Here is a 16,274-nt window from a genome sequence, read left to right on the forward strand (position 1 = left end):
ATAAATATACATATGTATATATATTATTTATCCGATACCTGATCGGGACATAACGTCCGAGTCCCGATCGAGTCTTCAGTCATGTGATCGGCCCCGATTTCCGATCACATGATCGGATCGGGACAACCCTATTGTTGACTTAGGTATATGAATTTACTTTGATTTGTTAATGTTATGTAGAGTATTGGTTTCTTACAGAAATATTGGTTACTAAATGTAAAAGATATGCTGTATTTGTAAATGGTGGCTTAATATGCTTCCATTTTTAAAAGTTCAATTAATTAATTAATTATTATCATTATTATTATTATTATTTTGTTCAGATACCACGACTGATTTCCAAACCAAACCGTTGATTTGGCACCTCCTAAAGTTGTTGCTATCTGTCTCATAGATTTTCTGGCTTTGTTCCTAAAAGGGTAAATGCCATATTTTTGTTAAACCCCTTAAATTAAAGCAGAAAGTCTGCACTTCAACCATGTCTTGATTACTCTGTGTTAAATCCACTGTTGTGGTGTACAAGGGCTAAATTATGAATATTGTGTCATATCCAAATACTAACTGTATTTGTGTTGATAACTCATTTTTCCAGTAAAGCCCAGAAGGAGAATGTGGGGGTCTGTCCTGACTAAAACTACTCTTGCTAGTCCATTAAGAAAGCACAGGAGTTCAGTTTGTCAATGACTAAATGGTTGTACTGTGGTTGAATCTATCAAGAACATCCACGTCTAGCCCATGTAGCACCAACACTAAAAGCCAGCATAGACTCATAGCTGGCGCCTTGTCCTTTCCCACCTTTTACCGCTAATACTTATCCAGGTTTTCCCTCAAACTCTTAAATCATGGTTTGGACGCAGACCACAAGGACAACACCATGTGGACCACGGTCATGCAAAGTACTCTCTTCAAGGGTCCTGTTTTGTCTCAGCATCTGTGGTGTTAGATAACCCAGCAGCCCACAGTCTGGATAGTCTATAACTCAGGCCTGGGTCTCCAGCCTAATCTGGAGCAAAAGATGGGGGTCACAGACGAAGGGAGCCAGGGAATCGAGTTACCCCTCAGTGCAAAAGAGAAGAAAAGAAAACATACCTCCATCATTTCAAGGAGCTGTTGTGTCCAGCCCCTCCATAGCCCCCACACCTCTACCTCAGTTTCCTGCAGTCTGGGCCCAGTGCAATTTGGACAGATGGGTGGTGGAGGTGGTGAGAAGGGGGTCTTTAGCTGGCAACAACATACGTCATCTATTACTACCACTTCACCTACCACCCAGACTTCAAACACAAGTGCATGCAGTGTGACAGCATTTGCCATTAGATCCAAATGCAGAGAACACCAGAGAATTCCTCAGAGGACACAATTCACCAAACATGCTGAAATGCTTATATAAGATGTGTTGAGGACAGCTGCCTAGTAGAATTGGAGTTTTAGTGGTACTCAACATATCCATTATGCCCTGTAACCTCAGTATTAATGCAGATTTTTACTGAAGGTCGAGCATGTGTGCCAACACCTCACTGAAAAAATGCCATGCAGCATTTTACGAGAAAACCGTTTAGCCGTAACAAGCTCATTATTATGGAACCATTCACCGTTATTTGTTGATGTCCTTGAGACTTAACAGTATGTATTCTTCCTTTCAGCTGCTCAATGCCATCCAGCTGTTTGGCGCCAACCTGGATGACTACCTCCACTTGCTGCTGCCCCCCATTGTCAAGTTGTTTGATGCCCCCGATGTGCCTCTGCAGGCTCGCAAGTCAGTAACATGCCAGACTGCCCCTGTGCCAACATACTGGCAGTTTATGATTAAGGGAGATTGTTAGAAGCAATGCTAACATTTTCACTGGATCTCAGTATGCTTTTAAATAAGTGAACAATGTTTGCTAATGATGATATTTTCTTCTACCCCTGCAGAGGTTCTTCTGTAGACCATTTAGAACAGACCTGCTTCTTTGTGCATTGGTGGCATTTAAGCAAAGCTGAAGCACTTTGTGCTTATCTGTTTTCTGTATTTCTGGCTCAGGGTTGCCTTGGAGACACTGGACCGCCTGACTGAGTCCCTAGACTTCACTGATTATGCCTCACGCATCATCCACCCCATTGTACGGACACTCGATAGTACGCCCGAGCTACGCTCCACCTCCATGGACACCCTGTCCTCACTGGTCTTCCAGCTGGGAAAAAAGGTAGCCAGCCCCTGGGCTCTCTAAGATGTAGCTTTTTAGTAGACTACCTATAGCCTCCTCGTTGCTGGTTTAGTTGAACAGTATGTCGGTATCTCATCTCAGGGGATTTGCCCCCATCCCCCACTACACACACACACACACACACACACACACACACACACACACACACACACGCAGAGTTTTTACTACTTCCTGCCAGGCTGCTGATGTCATTGACCGGTTGGCGGTGGGCAATGGTGTTTATGAGAGTGGATGAGGTCACTATTACCCCTCCTTCTCCTCCCTAGACTTCCCCTCCCTCATACCTCACCCCTCCCATCTTTTTCAACCCCAACCTCAGAACCTCAAGACCACATGTAGCCATGTCTGGCCACCAACTGTAAATGGGAACATTTGATCCGAGGCCTGTGGGGTTTAGTTAAAAGCACAAGATACTTTGTCATTTGGTGTAAGGCTGGGGGAATGAGGCAGCAAGACTAAACCACATGAACAAGCATGTGTGCACCCTTTTAATTACTACCTGGCAGTGTACAAAGCAACAAAGTAAAATGACTTACTTAAATACTTAATCGCTCTGTTTACGTTCACTTTTACTGCACTACATTTTGAAAAGTAAATGCTTGCTTTTACTTATCTATGATTTCTCTGACTGCCTTTGTTTTTTGTTACAAAATATTAGGGATCTAGCCACTGGATCCATTTTGGATAATGTGTTGTTGTTTTCTTTTGACGACTGTTGGCTGACTAGTATGGACACAATGTCCATGATCGGAAAGGAGCAGCTGATAATAAATAATGGTCCATGCGGCGAGAGCGTTTATGACTGCAGGGAGTTCCCTAATATCTGAAGCACTGAGCTATGTGTAAAAAGAAGTAGTCAGCCGTTGGTGGGGGCCAGCTGTTGTTTTTCTCTTGTTGATGCTTGGCATTTATAACCTAAACCTGACAGCTAGCTTAAGTGAGGAAGCTCAGCTAAATTTCAAAAGCAAAATACATCTCTGTATTTTGCTTATTCTTAACAAATTCAATATGTATTCTGTTAAGTAATCGTCACTTAAATCTTGATTTCACTTTACTCAAAAAAGTATTAAACTGAAAATTTTACATAAACATAAGCCAAGTTTTTTGTTTTTATTGATTTATTGATGCTTTGAGTGATTGAGTGATTGTTATTCCTATTATTTAGTTTTTTATTACTTGTTAATCTTGTTTTGGATTGATATCAAATCAATCAATGAACACTGACATTTATTAAGAACAATGTATTTGTACTTTTGAATACTTGAATACGTATTAATTATACTTATACCAGACACATAAGGACTTTCTTAAGTAGCATTTTAATGCACGTATTTCACTTTTACTAGAGTAGTTTTCAAACAAGGTGTCTTTACTTTTTCTTGAATATCAGTTTTGATTGCTTTTTACACTGCTGCATGACCGTATTCTCTTACTTCTTACTTCTTATCTTTAGTACCAAATCTTCATCCCCATGGTGAACAAAGTGATGCTGAAGCACAGGATCAACCACCAGCGCTATGACATACTCATATGTCGCATCGTCAAGGTGAGACTCTCCTCCTGCCACCGTCCATTGCATTTATTCTGTCCAGCTTCTCTCTCTTCTCTGTACATTGTTGGCCCAGACTCAACATGTAATCCACAGTCAGATTCTCATTTTAGACAGGAAACATATGGAACGATTTGATACTCTTTGTACAGTTCTCCTTAACGCATGAGCATGTGTTCATTGCTCTGCGCCCCTCACCCCTTCAAGCCCTAACACTGTACCCTTTAAGCTGTAGAGCAACTGCACATCCTCCAGGCAGATTATACACCATAGATAAACAAACTCTCAATGTGGAGTTTACTGCAAACACAGACGATACCGTGCACTGTTTATCAACAGTTTTCTTTTAGGAAGGAAATGCATTTGCACATTAACAAAACCTGTTTTGAAGATCTGACTCAGTGGTTAGTCTGTGTGTGGGCTGACTGTGTGTGTGTTTGTGGTCCTGTCAGGGCTATACCCTGGCAGAGGAGGAAGAGGACCCTCTAATCTTCCAGCATCGCCAGCTTCGAGGTAATCAGGGTGACGCGCTGGTCAGCGGGCCGGTTGAGGTGGGGCCAATGAAGAAGCTTCATGTCAGCACCACCGCACTTCAGAAGGTCAGGAGGATGGAGGGATAGTGGATGTTTCACCATCTATATCTGTTTTATATCTAAATTCTTAGTGAATGTAAACACTGCTAATGAGCTTGGTGTTTTCATATGTATATTTCATGATTGCAGTACTGGAACTGTGTGTTGTAAACTGTAAACAAGTTTGGACTGGCTTACTTTCCCACACTGCATTCATGATGATAACATATAGACATAATTAAGGAAGAGTTCATTTAAATGTGATCTCAGCTCTCAGGCAACTTAGCTGATCAGCTGCCTGTACCTCTACATCTTGTGAGTATACAGCATAATGAATGTATGCAATAGAAGTACTATAAAGAACCTAGAAGTAAGTTCCTATGTCAAGTGATGTCATTTGATTGTGGTCTGCAAGAAAACCAATGAAAACAAGATTTTGAGTTTATGTGAGTAGGGGTGCAACAACTTGTTCATTGCAGCGATGCATTATTTATAAGTTCTGCCAATTCAATTGCATCGATCTGCTAAGAGAAAAATACCTAACATTGTGGTGACATAAGTAAGTACACATAAGTATTTATCTTGTTTAATTTGTTTTGCACATTTCAGATGAAAAAGGATAGTGTTAGTTTGTTGACAGGCAGATGTTGGTACCTGCAGGGCATTTCTGCTTGACACACCTCCGCCGGTGCCTAAGCACCAGCTGCTGGGTCTTCAGCTGGGAGACGTCCCTGGGCTGGTGGTTTGCCCCTTACTCACCAGGAAGTGACCTGGGACTCTGCATGGCAGGGGCGTCCTCCTCCCTGATCCAGGCTTGCACCTGGCCGCATACCTGATGGTACATAGTGTTGGCGGGTTGATGTTGGAACCTGCAGGGCACTTCTGTCAGTCCCACTTCAGCCAGTGCCTGAGTACCAGCTGCAGGGTCTTCAGCTGGGAGCCATCCCTCACTGATGTTTCACCCCTTTAATCACTAGAACATCTCAGGATGATGGGGCAGCGGCCAGGGACATCTCCCTGCTGCTCCCTGCAGCTGGATTTCGATGGTCAGGTTAACACGTGGCTTCTCAATTCCCCCAACTCCCATCCTTTCTTCTCAGCCCAGGCCAGAAGTTTCCCTTTTCTGCTTCTTCTGAGAGGTCCTTTGCAACCCTCTTGACCTTAGCTGACATGAAGCCAATGTCTCTCAGGAAGCGGTTGGTTGAGAGGCTCACAAAGCCTCGGCAGCCGACTTCAACTGGGTAAGTTGTTGCTCTCCAGCCTTTCTCTTGGCATTCTGCCACTAGGTCAGCATACCGTGACTTCTTCCTCTCATATGCCTCCTGGATGCCCTGCTCCCATGGCACAGTCAGCTCGACTAACAGGAAACGCTTCTCCGTTGTCGACCACAGGACGACGTCGAGTCTCAGTGTGATGATGGTGATGTTAGTGGGGAAGGGTAGCTGCTTGTCAATGTCTGCCCTCATTGACCAGTCTGTGCCTGGGGTCAGGACTGATGTTCTGTCCTGAGGTGGGCAGTTCTGGTTGGCATGTCCCGCTGTAACAAAATGGACAAACTGCTTCTGATTGGTTTCTCGTTTGCCAGGAGCCTCATGGTCTCTTTGTGTTTCGCCACCTTCCTTAGCACCTGGTCATGCCTCCACCTGTAGCGACCCTGTGCCAAGGCCTTCCGTCAGCCACACAGGATCTGATGGAGATTTCCTGGGGCCATTCCGCACATGCTGCAACTTTCATCTGCGCCATACCATCATGCCAGGTTTGCTGGACTAGGAAGGGTGTCATGCGTGGCTCGGATAAGGAAACCAAGTCTTGCCTGAGGCATCTTCCACAGGTCACTCCACCCTACTGACCTTGGTAGAATGCCCTTCCACTTTGTCCACTGGCCTTGCTGGCATTGGCCGATAGACTTGACAAAGAGCTTGTCTTCCTCCATCTTTGCCACCTCTGTGACCACCAGGTTCTTCATTTCCTTCAGGGATGCTTTGGACCACAGCTTCAGTGGCTCTCCCCAGCCCAGGCCATGTCTTCCTTGCTGCATTCTTCCGACAAGCTTTTGGTGCTGCAGTCTGGAGATGGCGTTGTCCACGCAGTCTTCTGCCTTCCATGCTCTGCCTGTCTGGATCTTGGCACCAGTGTTCCAGACCAAGTGGTCACCTGACTGTCTGAGTTCCAGGACCAGCCTGGACTTCTCAAGTCTGTACCCAGTTGGGATGTTTTTCAGTGGTAGTTGGAGTGTATTTCTTCCAAACAGAGAGGCATCGGACAGGCACCTTGGAAGTCCAAGCCACTTGCGGATGTAGCTGTTGGCCTTGACATCCAGTTTTGTTATTGTTGTTGCTGTTATTTCCGACATCTTCAGTGGCCACATCACACGATGGTACAGTGTAGACTGGTAGCACCAGACTTTGTATTTGCCGGGAAGGTAGCTCTGGTCTATCCACTTCAAGCCCTCTTTCAGCTGGTCTGTGTCTGAAGCTGCCATATGTCTGTCTGAGAGATCAGCTGTATATTCTCTGCCCAGGCTTCTGATTGGTTGTTCTGCAAGCACCGAGATTCTCTCTCCTGCCACTTGGAAAGTGACTGAGTCCATTTGTCTACCCTTGTGGATTGATAGGCTGCGAGACTTGGCGGGACTTGGTTACATAATTGCACATTTATATAACTGACATAAAATTTTGGAAAAATACTGAATTGAATTGTTGACTTGAGTCATGGATTTGCAGCTTGAAAGGATTTGAATCTGATTGAATTGTGACTGAAATTGAATCTTTAGTAAGTCTAAGATTCAGACCCCAATGTGTGAAAAATCCCAAGCCAAGGTTTGCAAGTAAATGTCTTACCCCTGTCTATTTTGAATTTGCCACTTGATGACCAGCATCATTGCCATAATCATGCTATAGTAAAAAGCCTCAGGAGAGGCAGTTACAAAGCAGACAAAAATTTAAGCCAGCCTCTCAACCTGTCAGACACTTCCCACGCACCTTGCCTGTGATATGCAGGTCTACAGAAACTTGATGTGACTCCCACTTAGTTCCCAAAGACTTTATGTAGTGGATTGGTTTGACGGTTGCTACATCTTTTTGTTACTTCACAGGCTTGGGGTGCAGCCAGGAAGGTGTCCAAAGACGATTGGCTGGAGTGGCTGAGGCGCCTAAGTGTTGTCCTACTCAAGGAATCGTCCTCCCCTGCCCTGCGATCCTGCTGGTCACTGGCCCAAACCTACATCCCACTTGCCAGGTAGACACCTGCTATCATGTCTACCTCTTTTCCTCTTCCCCTCTTTCCCTCTTCCCCTCTTCCCTCTTCCTTCCATCATTTATCCTTGACTCCACTGTCAATGCTCCACATCCCAGTCATATCACAAGGCAGAGAAACACAGTGAGACTGCTTCGACGTTTCCAAAGCTGAGAATTTGAAGAGCACTCTTCTTTGCTAAATGGTTTTGTTTTTCATTTGGGCACACTGTAGTTTTTTAGTCTGTCAGTCTGTTTGTCACTCCTGGGCAACATATCTCAATATTAATAACAAATGAGACACAAAATTGCGAAACTTAAATGAACATTTATTTAACACTAATGTCATTGCTCTGCAAATCTGCTTCAGCCAAGGTAAAAGACAAAGCAGACACTTAATTTAAATAATAAAACTAAACATTGTTCCACAGTGTCACACTGGCAGGGCTGCCTGCAAACGTGTCTGCAGGCATTTCTTATTGGCTTTGTGAGTGCTGATATCGGTATTGGCTCATATCTCAAAATGCCAGATATTTACCTGATTAATTGGCCGATATCTAGTGTATCTATCTTTAAAATCTATCTATCTTTACAAAGAGGATTATTGGTCTATCTTTAAAAAAATTCTTAAAACATGTCCTGAGCAATTTCAGCAATAAAACATTTCACCTGATTATGCAGTGATTCTTTGAAAAGCTATACAGTAAAAGTCTCACTAAGTGATTTACCAGTAGTCCAGTTACAGATAAGAACCTGTTTCTGCAAAAGTTCCTGATTATGTAGCTTTTGTTTGGATTTGTTAATATTTTTGTGTGTTCCACAGAGACCTGTTTAATGCAGCCTTCCTGTCATGTTGGTCAGAGCTGAGTGAGGATCAGCAGGATGAGCTGATCCGCAGCATTGAGTTAGCCCTTACCTCACAGGACATCGCTGAGGTCACCCAGACCCTTCTCAACCTCGCCGAGTTCATGGAACACAGTGACAAGGTTAGTGGCACTGAAGCACTCCAGGTTATTTTATTTATTTTAAGTCAGTGTACTTGCAGGCCCTGGAAGACGTTTTTAGGGTTTTTGACTAGCACCGGTAACTCAACAGTTTCTTGGCCAGGTGCTGAGTTTTCTGTTATTGAAAGATCACTTTCTTGACAATACTTGTTTTGAAACAAAAGCTATCCACTTATTTGAACCCTTTCCAGATCCACTCAATCCTAGTGACGTTTTCAACTACTCAGTAATGGAGGACAGTACTATGAGCGATTGACTGGCGTCACAACACATTGCTGATACAAAGACTTAAAAAGGCCATGATATATCAGCTATAATATATTAGCTGTGCAATTAGGTATTAGCCAAGGCTTGTTGACAGTAGAGATCAGTAAAGATCAGAGATTACCTAATGCCCCTGAATCTGAAATTCAGTATTGGAGATCTTTAAAATGCTGTAGCTTTGTTTTGTGTGCTAGGAAATCTGAATTGATTTTATACCTCTAACATGCAAAGTTGGTTCAAAGTTACAAAACAGGCCTTTTGGTGTGCTTAAAACTTTTTGAGTTATTATTACATGCTAGACAAGCTATAGTGCAACAATCCTGTTATATAAGAAATTAACAAATGTTTCCTCCTTCCTTGCCCTCCTAGTTGTAGATGTAAATGTATGTAATGTGTTTCCTTTTTTCAGGGACCTCTGCCTCTGAGAGATGACAATGGCATTGTACTGCTTGGAGAAAGAGCTGCTAAGTGTCGTGCCTATGCTAAGGCTCTGCACTACAAAGAGCTTGAGTTCCAGAAGGGTCCTTCTCCTCTGATCCTGGAGTCCCTTATCAGGTAGGAGGCTGGATAAGAGGCAACAGTTTTCCTAAGGAGAAATAAGCATGGCCTTTGTCAGCACTGAGAACTTGAACATACCGATGTTATTTTATCATAGTGTTTGATTGAAACCAGCCATTGACAAACTTTCCCAGAAGATATTTCCTTTACAGTAATTAGACAAATGAAAAGTGACAGTCACTAATGGTCCAGCTCAAATGTACATTCAGGTTATGTAAAACTAAGTTGTTGAAGTGGAAAACTTGAAGTGTTATGGGCTGTTTCCCTTGGCTCACTGGTCTCAGTTTTGGTGGGCTGTGGCACATGACTTCCAAAGAGAAATGTTAGCAAGCCTGTCACTCACCTTGGTGGCTAAATGTAGATCCTCAGAGAGCACAGATTATGTTAGGCTGTTTCTGTGATTTGGTGTCAAATATCCACTTTTACCATTTAGTCCCCTTATGATGTTTGTTAAATACCCAATAATGTTCCACACAGGGCACTCAGCATTGTGCATGATAATAATTTGTTCCAGATCAAGGCAGAATAACAAATTTTTGCTAAATGCATGCACACACATTGCAAATTTAATCTTAAGAGCATAGCTTCTTGACTTTATCTCCCTCTCTTTCATTACGCACCTGTGAGTGCTGTAATTACTACTAACATTACTCACTACAATTAAAAAGCAAGCCATTTGCAGCTTTAAAATACACAAAAATATTTAGCTAAATAAAAAAATTTCAGTCGGTATTTCAAAATACTACTTTGATACAGAAGCAAGTATTTGAACTAACAGCAGAGCTACTCTGGTATAAACAAGTCTCTGGGACTGATTTTATTTTAATAAATAAATAATTGATATTGTACATATCCTCCTGTCCCAAAACGCTTTGATATCTACTGTCATCTTTTCCACCCCCTTTCCTCATCCTCCTCTGTTCTTCTGTGTCTTCGGCATTGTATGGAGAAATCTGTTTTCCAGGCATCTAATTGGACGCTTGCCTCCTTTTCATCTATGAGTGTCTGGAATAGTGTTTCTCAGGGGCCTGTTTTCAATTTCTTGGGGCCTTGATGATGATGAATGATGCGAGCCGGCACTGCGGTGTTTTCAATCTCTCCATCTGGTTCTCACCTCTCCAGGATTTCCCATAAAAAGATCCAGAGCTTTGTGTGCAAAAAGCACAACGTAAACCTGGCTCTCTCCTGCTGTGACTGGATTAGCATCTGATGCATGGTTTTTGATGACGAGGAAGCCCCGTCACTACTGTTTCACTATTGATGAGTCATGATTTTTGAAGGTGTATTTTTCAGTCATTTTGGACCTGCTTTTCACATACTTCTAGAGGGATCCCTGTATATATTGAATTTAAGCGCTAAGGGTTTTTTACCCATGGTCCAGCTTGGTTACAAAATATAGAAATATACATAGATAATTTCATTATCTATGCTGTCATAGTCAGTAAAAAATGGGATGAATTGGACCACTTATAGAATTGTCCAGATGTGTGTGTACACTGTATGAATAAGGCATGAGGTATATTAAGAAAATCACAATGAATGGGTTTGGGGTCTGTCTGTGTGCTCACCGCCCACAGCCTTGGCTAGAGCCAAGAATTTGTTCACATTTTCCCTATTCCTAACAACAGTGTAGAGCTATTAAATCAAGCATTTTAAGTCTGTGGTATTAACTAATACATTACTCATGGACCTGAAATGGATTTGGGTGATACCCACTAGTTTCTGTTTTATTTGTATCACACTTGAGATTGTATGTTGAGCAATCTGGTAGCACTGAATGATAGCAGTGCATGTAGTGCATTAGCTACTATAAAGACCTCTGAAAGAAAAGGGCTGCTACATTTACAGTGTAACCTTAAGGTCAGTGGTTCCCATTGCCAAGGCTGTGACTGGGAGACAGAGTCACTGCATCCGCACATCTGTTTATACTAAGTATACAGCCATAATGTTACTGGGCACCATGAAAATGGAATTTCAAATAAAGTCTGGTATGCTCAGATGTAAAGATGGCTGCAAACTTTTAAGCAGAAACCCATCTTATCATACTAATCGATTGCAGGATCAGGATTTAATGCATTATTTCATAATAAGAGTTTTGCCAAGTGAGCCTGCTGTGACATTAAAAAAATATATGAAAAAAGTCCAAATTGATCACTGTTTAAGGTGCAAGGGTTCCTTTTTATTTCTAAAATATGAATTTCAATAAAATGTATGCAGAACTGGATTTCAGAAATATAGACTATTGGCCCATAGAACAGGCTGTATTACCTAGTGTTGACCTAAAGGCTATTCCAGGTCACTCAGTGCAAAGCGCAGTGTCACTACCAGCTGATCTCTCAGAGCTGCTAAGGTGCTAACATCCACTGCTGTGGAGGCCTGTTTGGATGCCAGGGTCATAGGTTTGTGTCGATGTTTATGGCCTTTGGAATAGAAAGACCTGGTCATTTATCACTGCCCAAAGTTTTCCTCCTCTTCTTATAGGGGGGGGAGGTAAATGTCCATCTTGAATTGGATGCATGGCCTTAATGAGAGTGTCACCTCATAAAAGACAGACCCTGCCACTGATCCTATATAGGCAATGCACACACTCTGTGGGTATTCAGCTTTCTCAGTTGTGCCAGTGAATGCTCTTGGTTGGTTGCAAGTGGTGCTACAATGTGGGTGGTCTTAATTCCTGCATTTGGTTTTATGTGCCTTGGGACCTTTGTCCAGGATGTCAGGAGTTGACCTAAGTGTCAGAGGTCAGTGGCTCAAGGCATGGTCATTGTTGGACATGAATGGAGGCAAGACTGTTCTGTCAGTCTACCTTTCAAATATTGCATTTCACTGCCAAGTAGTTAAGACTGTTTTAGAATTGTTTGACACATGATACTCAGACATGTTTTTAAAAATACAACTTTAATTTCTATCCCATAAAACAACACAATTATAGAGCTGTACACATTTTACAAAGTACACATGTCCCTCATCAACAGTTAGGTTTTTACATTAAAATCTGCAGTGTAATTCATAGGAAATACTTTGGTCCCATTCCAGTAACTCACAAAGGTCCTTTGTAACATATCTGATAGATTCTGATGTTTTCTTTTTCTTTCTTTTTTTTTTTTTTGGCCATTATTGGTCATGCCAGCACATTAGTTGTTGTCATACTGTAGCCTATGGTCCACTTTATGATCAAAAACTATATCCTAATGCTTTTCAGAAAAATGATAAAAGGAATCAAAATCCAGTTACCCATATTAAACAGTGGTAGAAGGGTTTCTATTAAAGCTTATAAGAAAATAAAATATTTTACTGATAAATATATGAAATGAACTACAATTTACAATCAAACACGGCAAAAACGTCACACATTCAGCCCAATGAAACTTCTCCAGACAATAACAAGGAACTTTTTCATCTCCCAGTGAAAAGAAAGCCACACTTTGTTTGCACAGGTATTTCTTAGATCTCTCAGCAAGCATGCATATCATCTTCGTCCATGGCCTGCAACTAAAGCATTTATGGATGAAAACTCTGTGGTCGGACCTTCATTTCAACTCTCTTAAGGGAGTAGTTGGGCCCATGCCAGCCATACCAAGTGATCCCATCTGTGCTCTTGGTGTGCTGCCCATAGCGATAGAAAACACCATTCAGGTTTGAGTCAGTGCAGCAATTGTACCAGTAACCACCTGTAAGACAGTGAAGGGTTAGATTAGACTGATTACTTACTCCTGCAAAATATCTAATATCTCTATTTCACATTTAACACAAGATAAGGTAAATTGTAAAGAATTAGAGTTGCTTTGTTTTTGTACCTTTGCGCAGTGAAGCACAGTCATCCACGCACTTGTCATTGTCCTTGTTGATGGTGCTGAAGTTGGTGTTGTTGTGGTAGCGCAGGGAGTCTCCGGCGTTCCCACTGTAGTTGGCAAGGAAGAGCTTGTAGCTGTTAAGCTCATTACTCACAGTGAAAAAGCCGTACTCAGCGTAGCGAGTCTCTCCCTCCCAGTCCTATTTTGGAAAATACACATACCATGACTTAGAGAAATGAAGGTCAGAGAAAAGTGTGCACTTATGAATATTGACTCTCATGGGCTGCTTAAGGTTTCTAAAATCATTTGTTTGATTTTCTTAATTTGAACCCCCAAATGCATAAAGTTTGAATGGTTTGAATTTGTTTGAATTGTTGATGTACTCTGTAGTTTAGGCCATGGAATGTCTCGCCATGGTTTAAAGTCGTGGTCCTCAGTTTCTCAGCCCAAACCTACTTAACACCCATGTTTCCAAGAGCGTACCTCCATCTCTATCCTCAGCACACTGGGTTGCCTTGTTAAGCGGAAGATGTGTTCATTGCCCAGCCAGAAGTCCCCACGGATCGTTCCAAATCCATTTTTGTACTGCTTCCAGTCACGGTTGAATGATGTCAAGCCCACCTTACGCCTTTGGATGAGAGTCCAGCCCCCACCACTTGTCTCCATATCACAGAAGACCTAAAAGTATTGACAGATATGTAGACTTTCTTAATATAAACAACAAGAAAATGGAATCACACTGTACCAAAAAGTAGACTACGCAACAGCCGTGTGAGCAATGGCAGAGCTTATAGGCCAACAACTATGACTTACATCAAGCTCAGGGGTACCCAGAAAGTCATCTTTAGGCAGTTTGTACACTTCAGAGATCTTGTAGTTTCTGTGGTACAGTGATGCACAGTCATAAACGGCATCTAGAAAAAAGGGATCTGGTTAGTTATGGCAAAACCATGTGTAGTTTTGTAGACAGTTTTAACAATGTTAATTAACCATAAATGGTTACATGGAAGGTTGATGAATTATTAAATTGAGGCTGAAAAATGATCTTTTTCTCCAACCAAAAGTGGAAAATAAAATCAAAACAGAGATTCATTGTGCACAGCATGGCAAAAGTTGTTGCATAATTCTCTTTTATTCTTGTCATGGCATGGCGATGCCATTAGGAGGGCAATGAGATCACTGGGGAGAAATGAACCTGATACTTCAAAAAAGTGTGCCCCAGTGAGAGTCCGATGTGGAAGCCCCCACTTTCTTTAATCTTTGCTTCTCTTCCTGCCTTGCTTTCCTGCCTGCACAGTGTCTCTCTAATTTGCAGAGACTTTAATAGGCTCTCTGTGTTCTCTTTGCCAGTGGCATAAATGTAGCTGCTAGACCACACTATGAAAGTATTGAAATAACAAACTGCATCATTCCTGGCCCAGACATCTTTGCAGTGGCCATTGCTGATTAATGGTTTGTTAAAGTAGAGATAAATGATGGGGAAGAATTAGCTTTTGATGGAAGTGGTCTTTATTGACAACCCCTGCACATGTAACTCTACAGCTTCAAATTATTGCTTTTAGCTGCTGTAGGGCAGCTCAGACAAGAATATACGCTGTAATCTACATTATCACCAATTCATGGCAGCTGTTGGGTGCCCATGATTCAAAGCATGCAAGGCTAATTATAGTACTTAACGGCTAAAATATATGTATAGTGTCCTGTATGAAAAATAGCATGCCTATTTAAAAATTAAGTCTTGAAAAAACATCAGTTGGTATTCCAGTAAAATGAATGACCTATCCATATTCTGCCAATATTTTGTTTAATGATGTTTATTCAGAATCAGATTTTAAAAAAAAAAAAAAAAAAAAAAAAAAAAGAAAAGAAAAAAAAGAAAAGAAAAGAAAATGCTGTAATATGTTCAAAACTTCCAAGCGGTTGTCATTTACAACAAAAGTATGTCTGGCTGAAAACAGGAAAGAGAGACATTTTAAGGTCTGTATATGTATGTTTATGGCCGTGTTGTGTGTGTGTGTGTGTGTGTGTGTGTGTCACAACCATTTCATATGATTTTCACACCAGGAGAGTGCGCCTGAGTAGCTGCTCAGCAGGCAAGAGCAGTAAAGAGATGGGTAGCATAACCATGTGCAGAGTCAGAGCTTGGATTATGAATTCTGTTAACAACTGATGTTAACAGCTGACACAGCCAAGGAAATGGAACTTACCAGATGAGGTCTGAGTGACTGAATTTGCAGATTGTAGTAGCTGTATCATCTCCACGCGGTTGTTGATCTCTGAGTACTTGCTTTCTGCCTCTGTCACGCGAGCTTCCTGTTGCCGGTTCTGCTTATCCAGATCCATCATTTGCCTCACGATATTCAACAAGTCTGTCTCCTGCTTGCGACTCATCTCCTCCAGGAGACTGGTCAGATTTGCTACCTGTACCTTTAGGGAGCGCACTTCATCACAGCACTGAGCCTTGACAGGCTTGGGAGGTGCCAGTCTCTTCCTGGGGTTCTGGGCCTGTGTTTCTGCAAGCAGCAGCAGGGTGACTGCTAACACCACTACGCTCAAATTTACTCTGGCCATCTTCTCTACAGAAGAGTTGTAGATCTTCACCACCACACTGGAGCCTCGCTTGGGGTGATGTGCTCGCTCTGTTTGAATGCAGTCAGTCCTAGTAGAAGTTCTTCGCTGGAGTTCTGAGAGAGACACTGCAGGCTTTGGTTCAGTTGATGGCAGCTTCGAGTGGTAGAGTGGTAGAGCCCTCCTTTGACCAACTGCTCACAGGAGCTCTGTCTTATCTCCTCAGTAAAGTCCTGCTCTGCCTGTGCATCTTAAATATTTTTACATGTGGGTCCTCCCCCTCTTGCTGTACACTAGTCACCACTCTGACCCTCTCCAACCTTCTGGGCGGAGAACCTTCCCCATCCCTTTTTTTTTTCCCGCCCCCACTACCTCAGCTTTTCTCTTACTTTCGCTCACTCCTTAATAGTTTAGCTCCCATTCCTCTTGTCTTTGTCAGGTGTTGAAAGTTTCAGGGTGATCGACTGTTTTTTGCCTCTGGCTACACAAGTAACAGAAGGAGTTGAGGAAACAAAACAGGCTACTGTC

At 42.3% G+C, this 16,274-nt stretch overlaps 2 protein-coding genes across 2 annotated transcripts in view; one reads left to right on the plus strand and one right to left on the minus strand.

Moving 5' to 3' along the window:
• The window catches only part of mtor (mechanistic target of rapamycin kinase), a 107,955-nt gene that overhangs the window by 29,034 nt on the left and 62,647 nt on the right, over nt 1-16,274 (plus strand). The window contains exons 22-28 of the mRNA XM_030055129.1: nt 1,641-1,753; nt 2,021-2,183; nt 3,658-3,750; nt 4,206-4,352; nt 7,420-7,562; nt 8,382-8,544; nt 9,236-9,381. Coding sequence (XP_029910989.1) covers nt 1,641-1,753; nt 2,021-2,183; nt 3,658-3,750; nt 4,206-4,352; nt 7,420-7,562; nt 8,382-8,544; nt 9,236-9,381 — 968 coding nt within the window. The remainder of the gene's footprint in view (nt 1-1,640; nt 1,754-2,020; nt 2,184-3,657; nt 3,751-4,205; nt 4,353-7,419; nt 7,563-8,381; nt 8,545-9,235; nt 9,382-16,274) is intronic.
• angptl7 (angiopoietin-like 7) lies at nt 12,266-15,749 on the minus strand. Its single transcript, XM_030055130.1, has 5 exons — nt 15,386-15,749; nt 13,992-14,092; nt 13,662-13,856; nt 13,182-13,377; nt 12,266-13,055 (listed from the first exon to the last, which is right to left on the minus strand). Exons 1-5 carry the CDS (start codon nt 15,747-15,749, stop codon nt 12,886-12,888), a joined length of 1,026 nt encoding a protein of 341 aa, XP_029910990.1. The 3' UTR covers nt 12,266-12,885.

This window comes from Myripristis murdjan, chromosome 7 (assembly GCF_902150065.1).
Source record: "Myripristis murdjan chromosome 7, fMyrMur1.1, whole genome shotgun sequence".
Taxonomy (NCBI): domain Eukaryota; kingdom Metazoa; phylum Chordata; class Actinopteri; order Holocentriformes; family Holocentridae; genus Myripristis; species Myripristis murdjan.

Bases quoted from the DNA above. Each gene is read 5' to 3' on its own strand.
- angptl7 (XM_030055130.1), bottom strand. From the start codon at position 15,749: ATGGCCAGAGTAAATTTGAGCGTAGTGGTGTTAGCAGTCACCCTGCTG. The intron at 14,093-15,385 runs GTAAGTTCCATT...CCTTTTTTCTAG, and splicing joins AGTCACTCAGACCTCATCTG to ATGCCGTTTATGACTGTGCA. The intron at 13,857-13,991 runs GTAAGTCATAGT...CAATACTTTTAG, and splicing joins TGGGTACCCCTGAGCTTGAT to GTCTTCTGTGATATGGAGAC.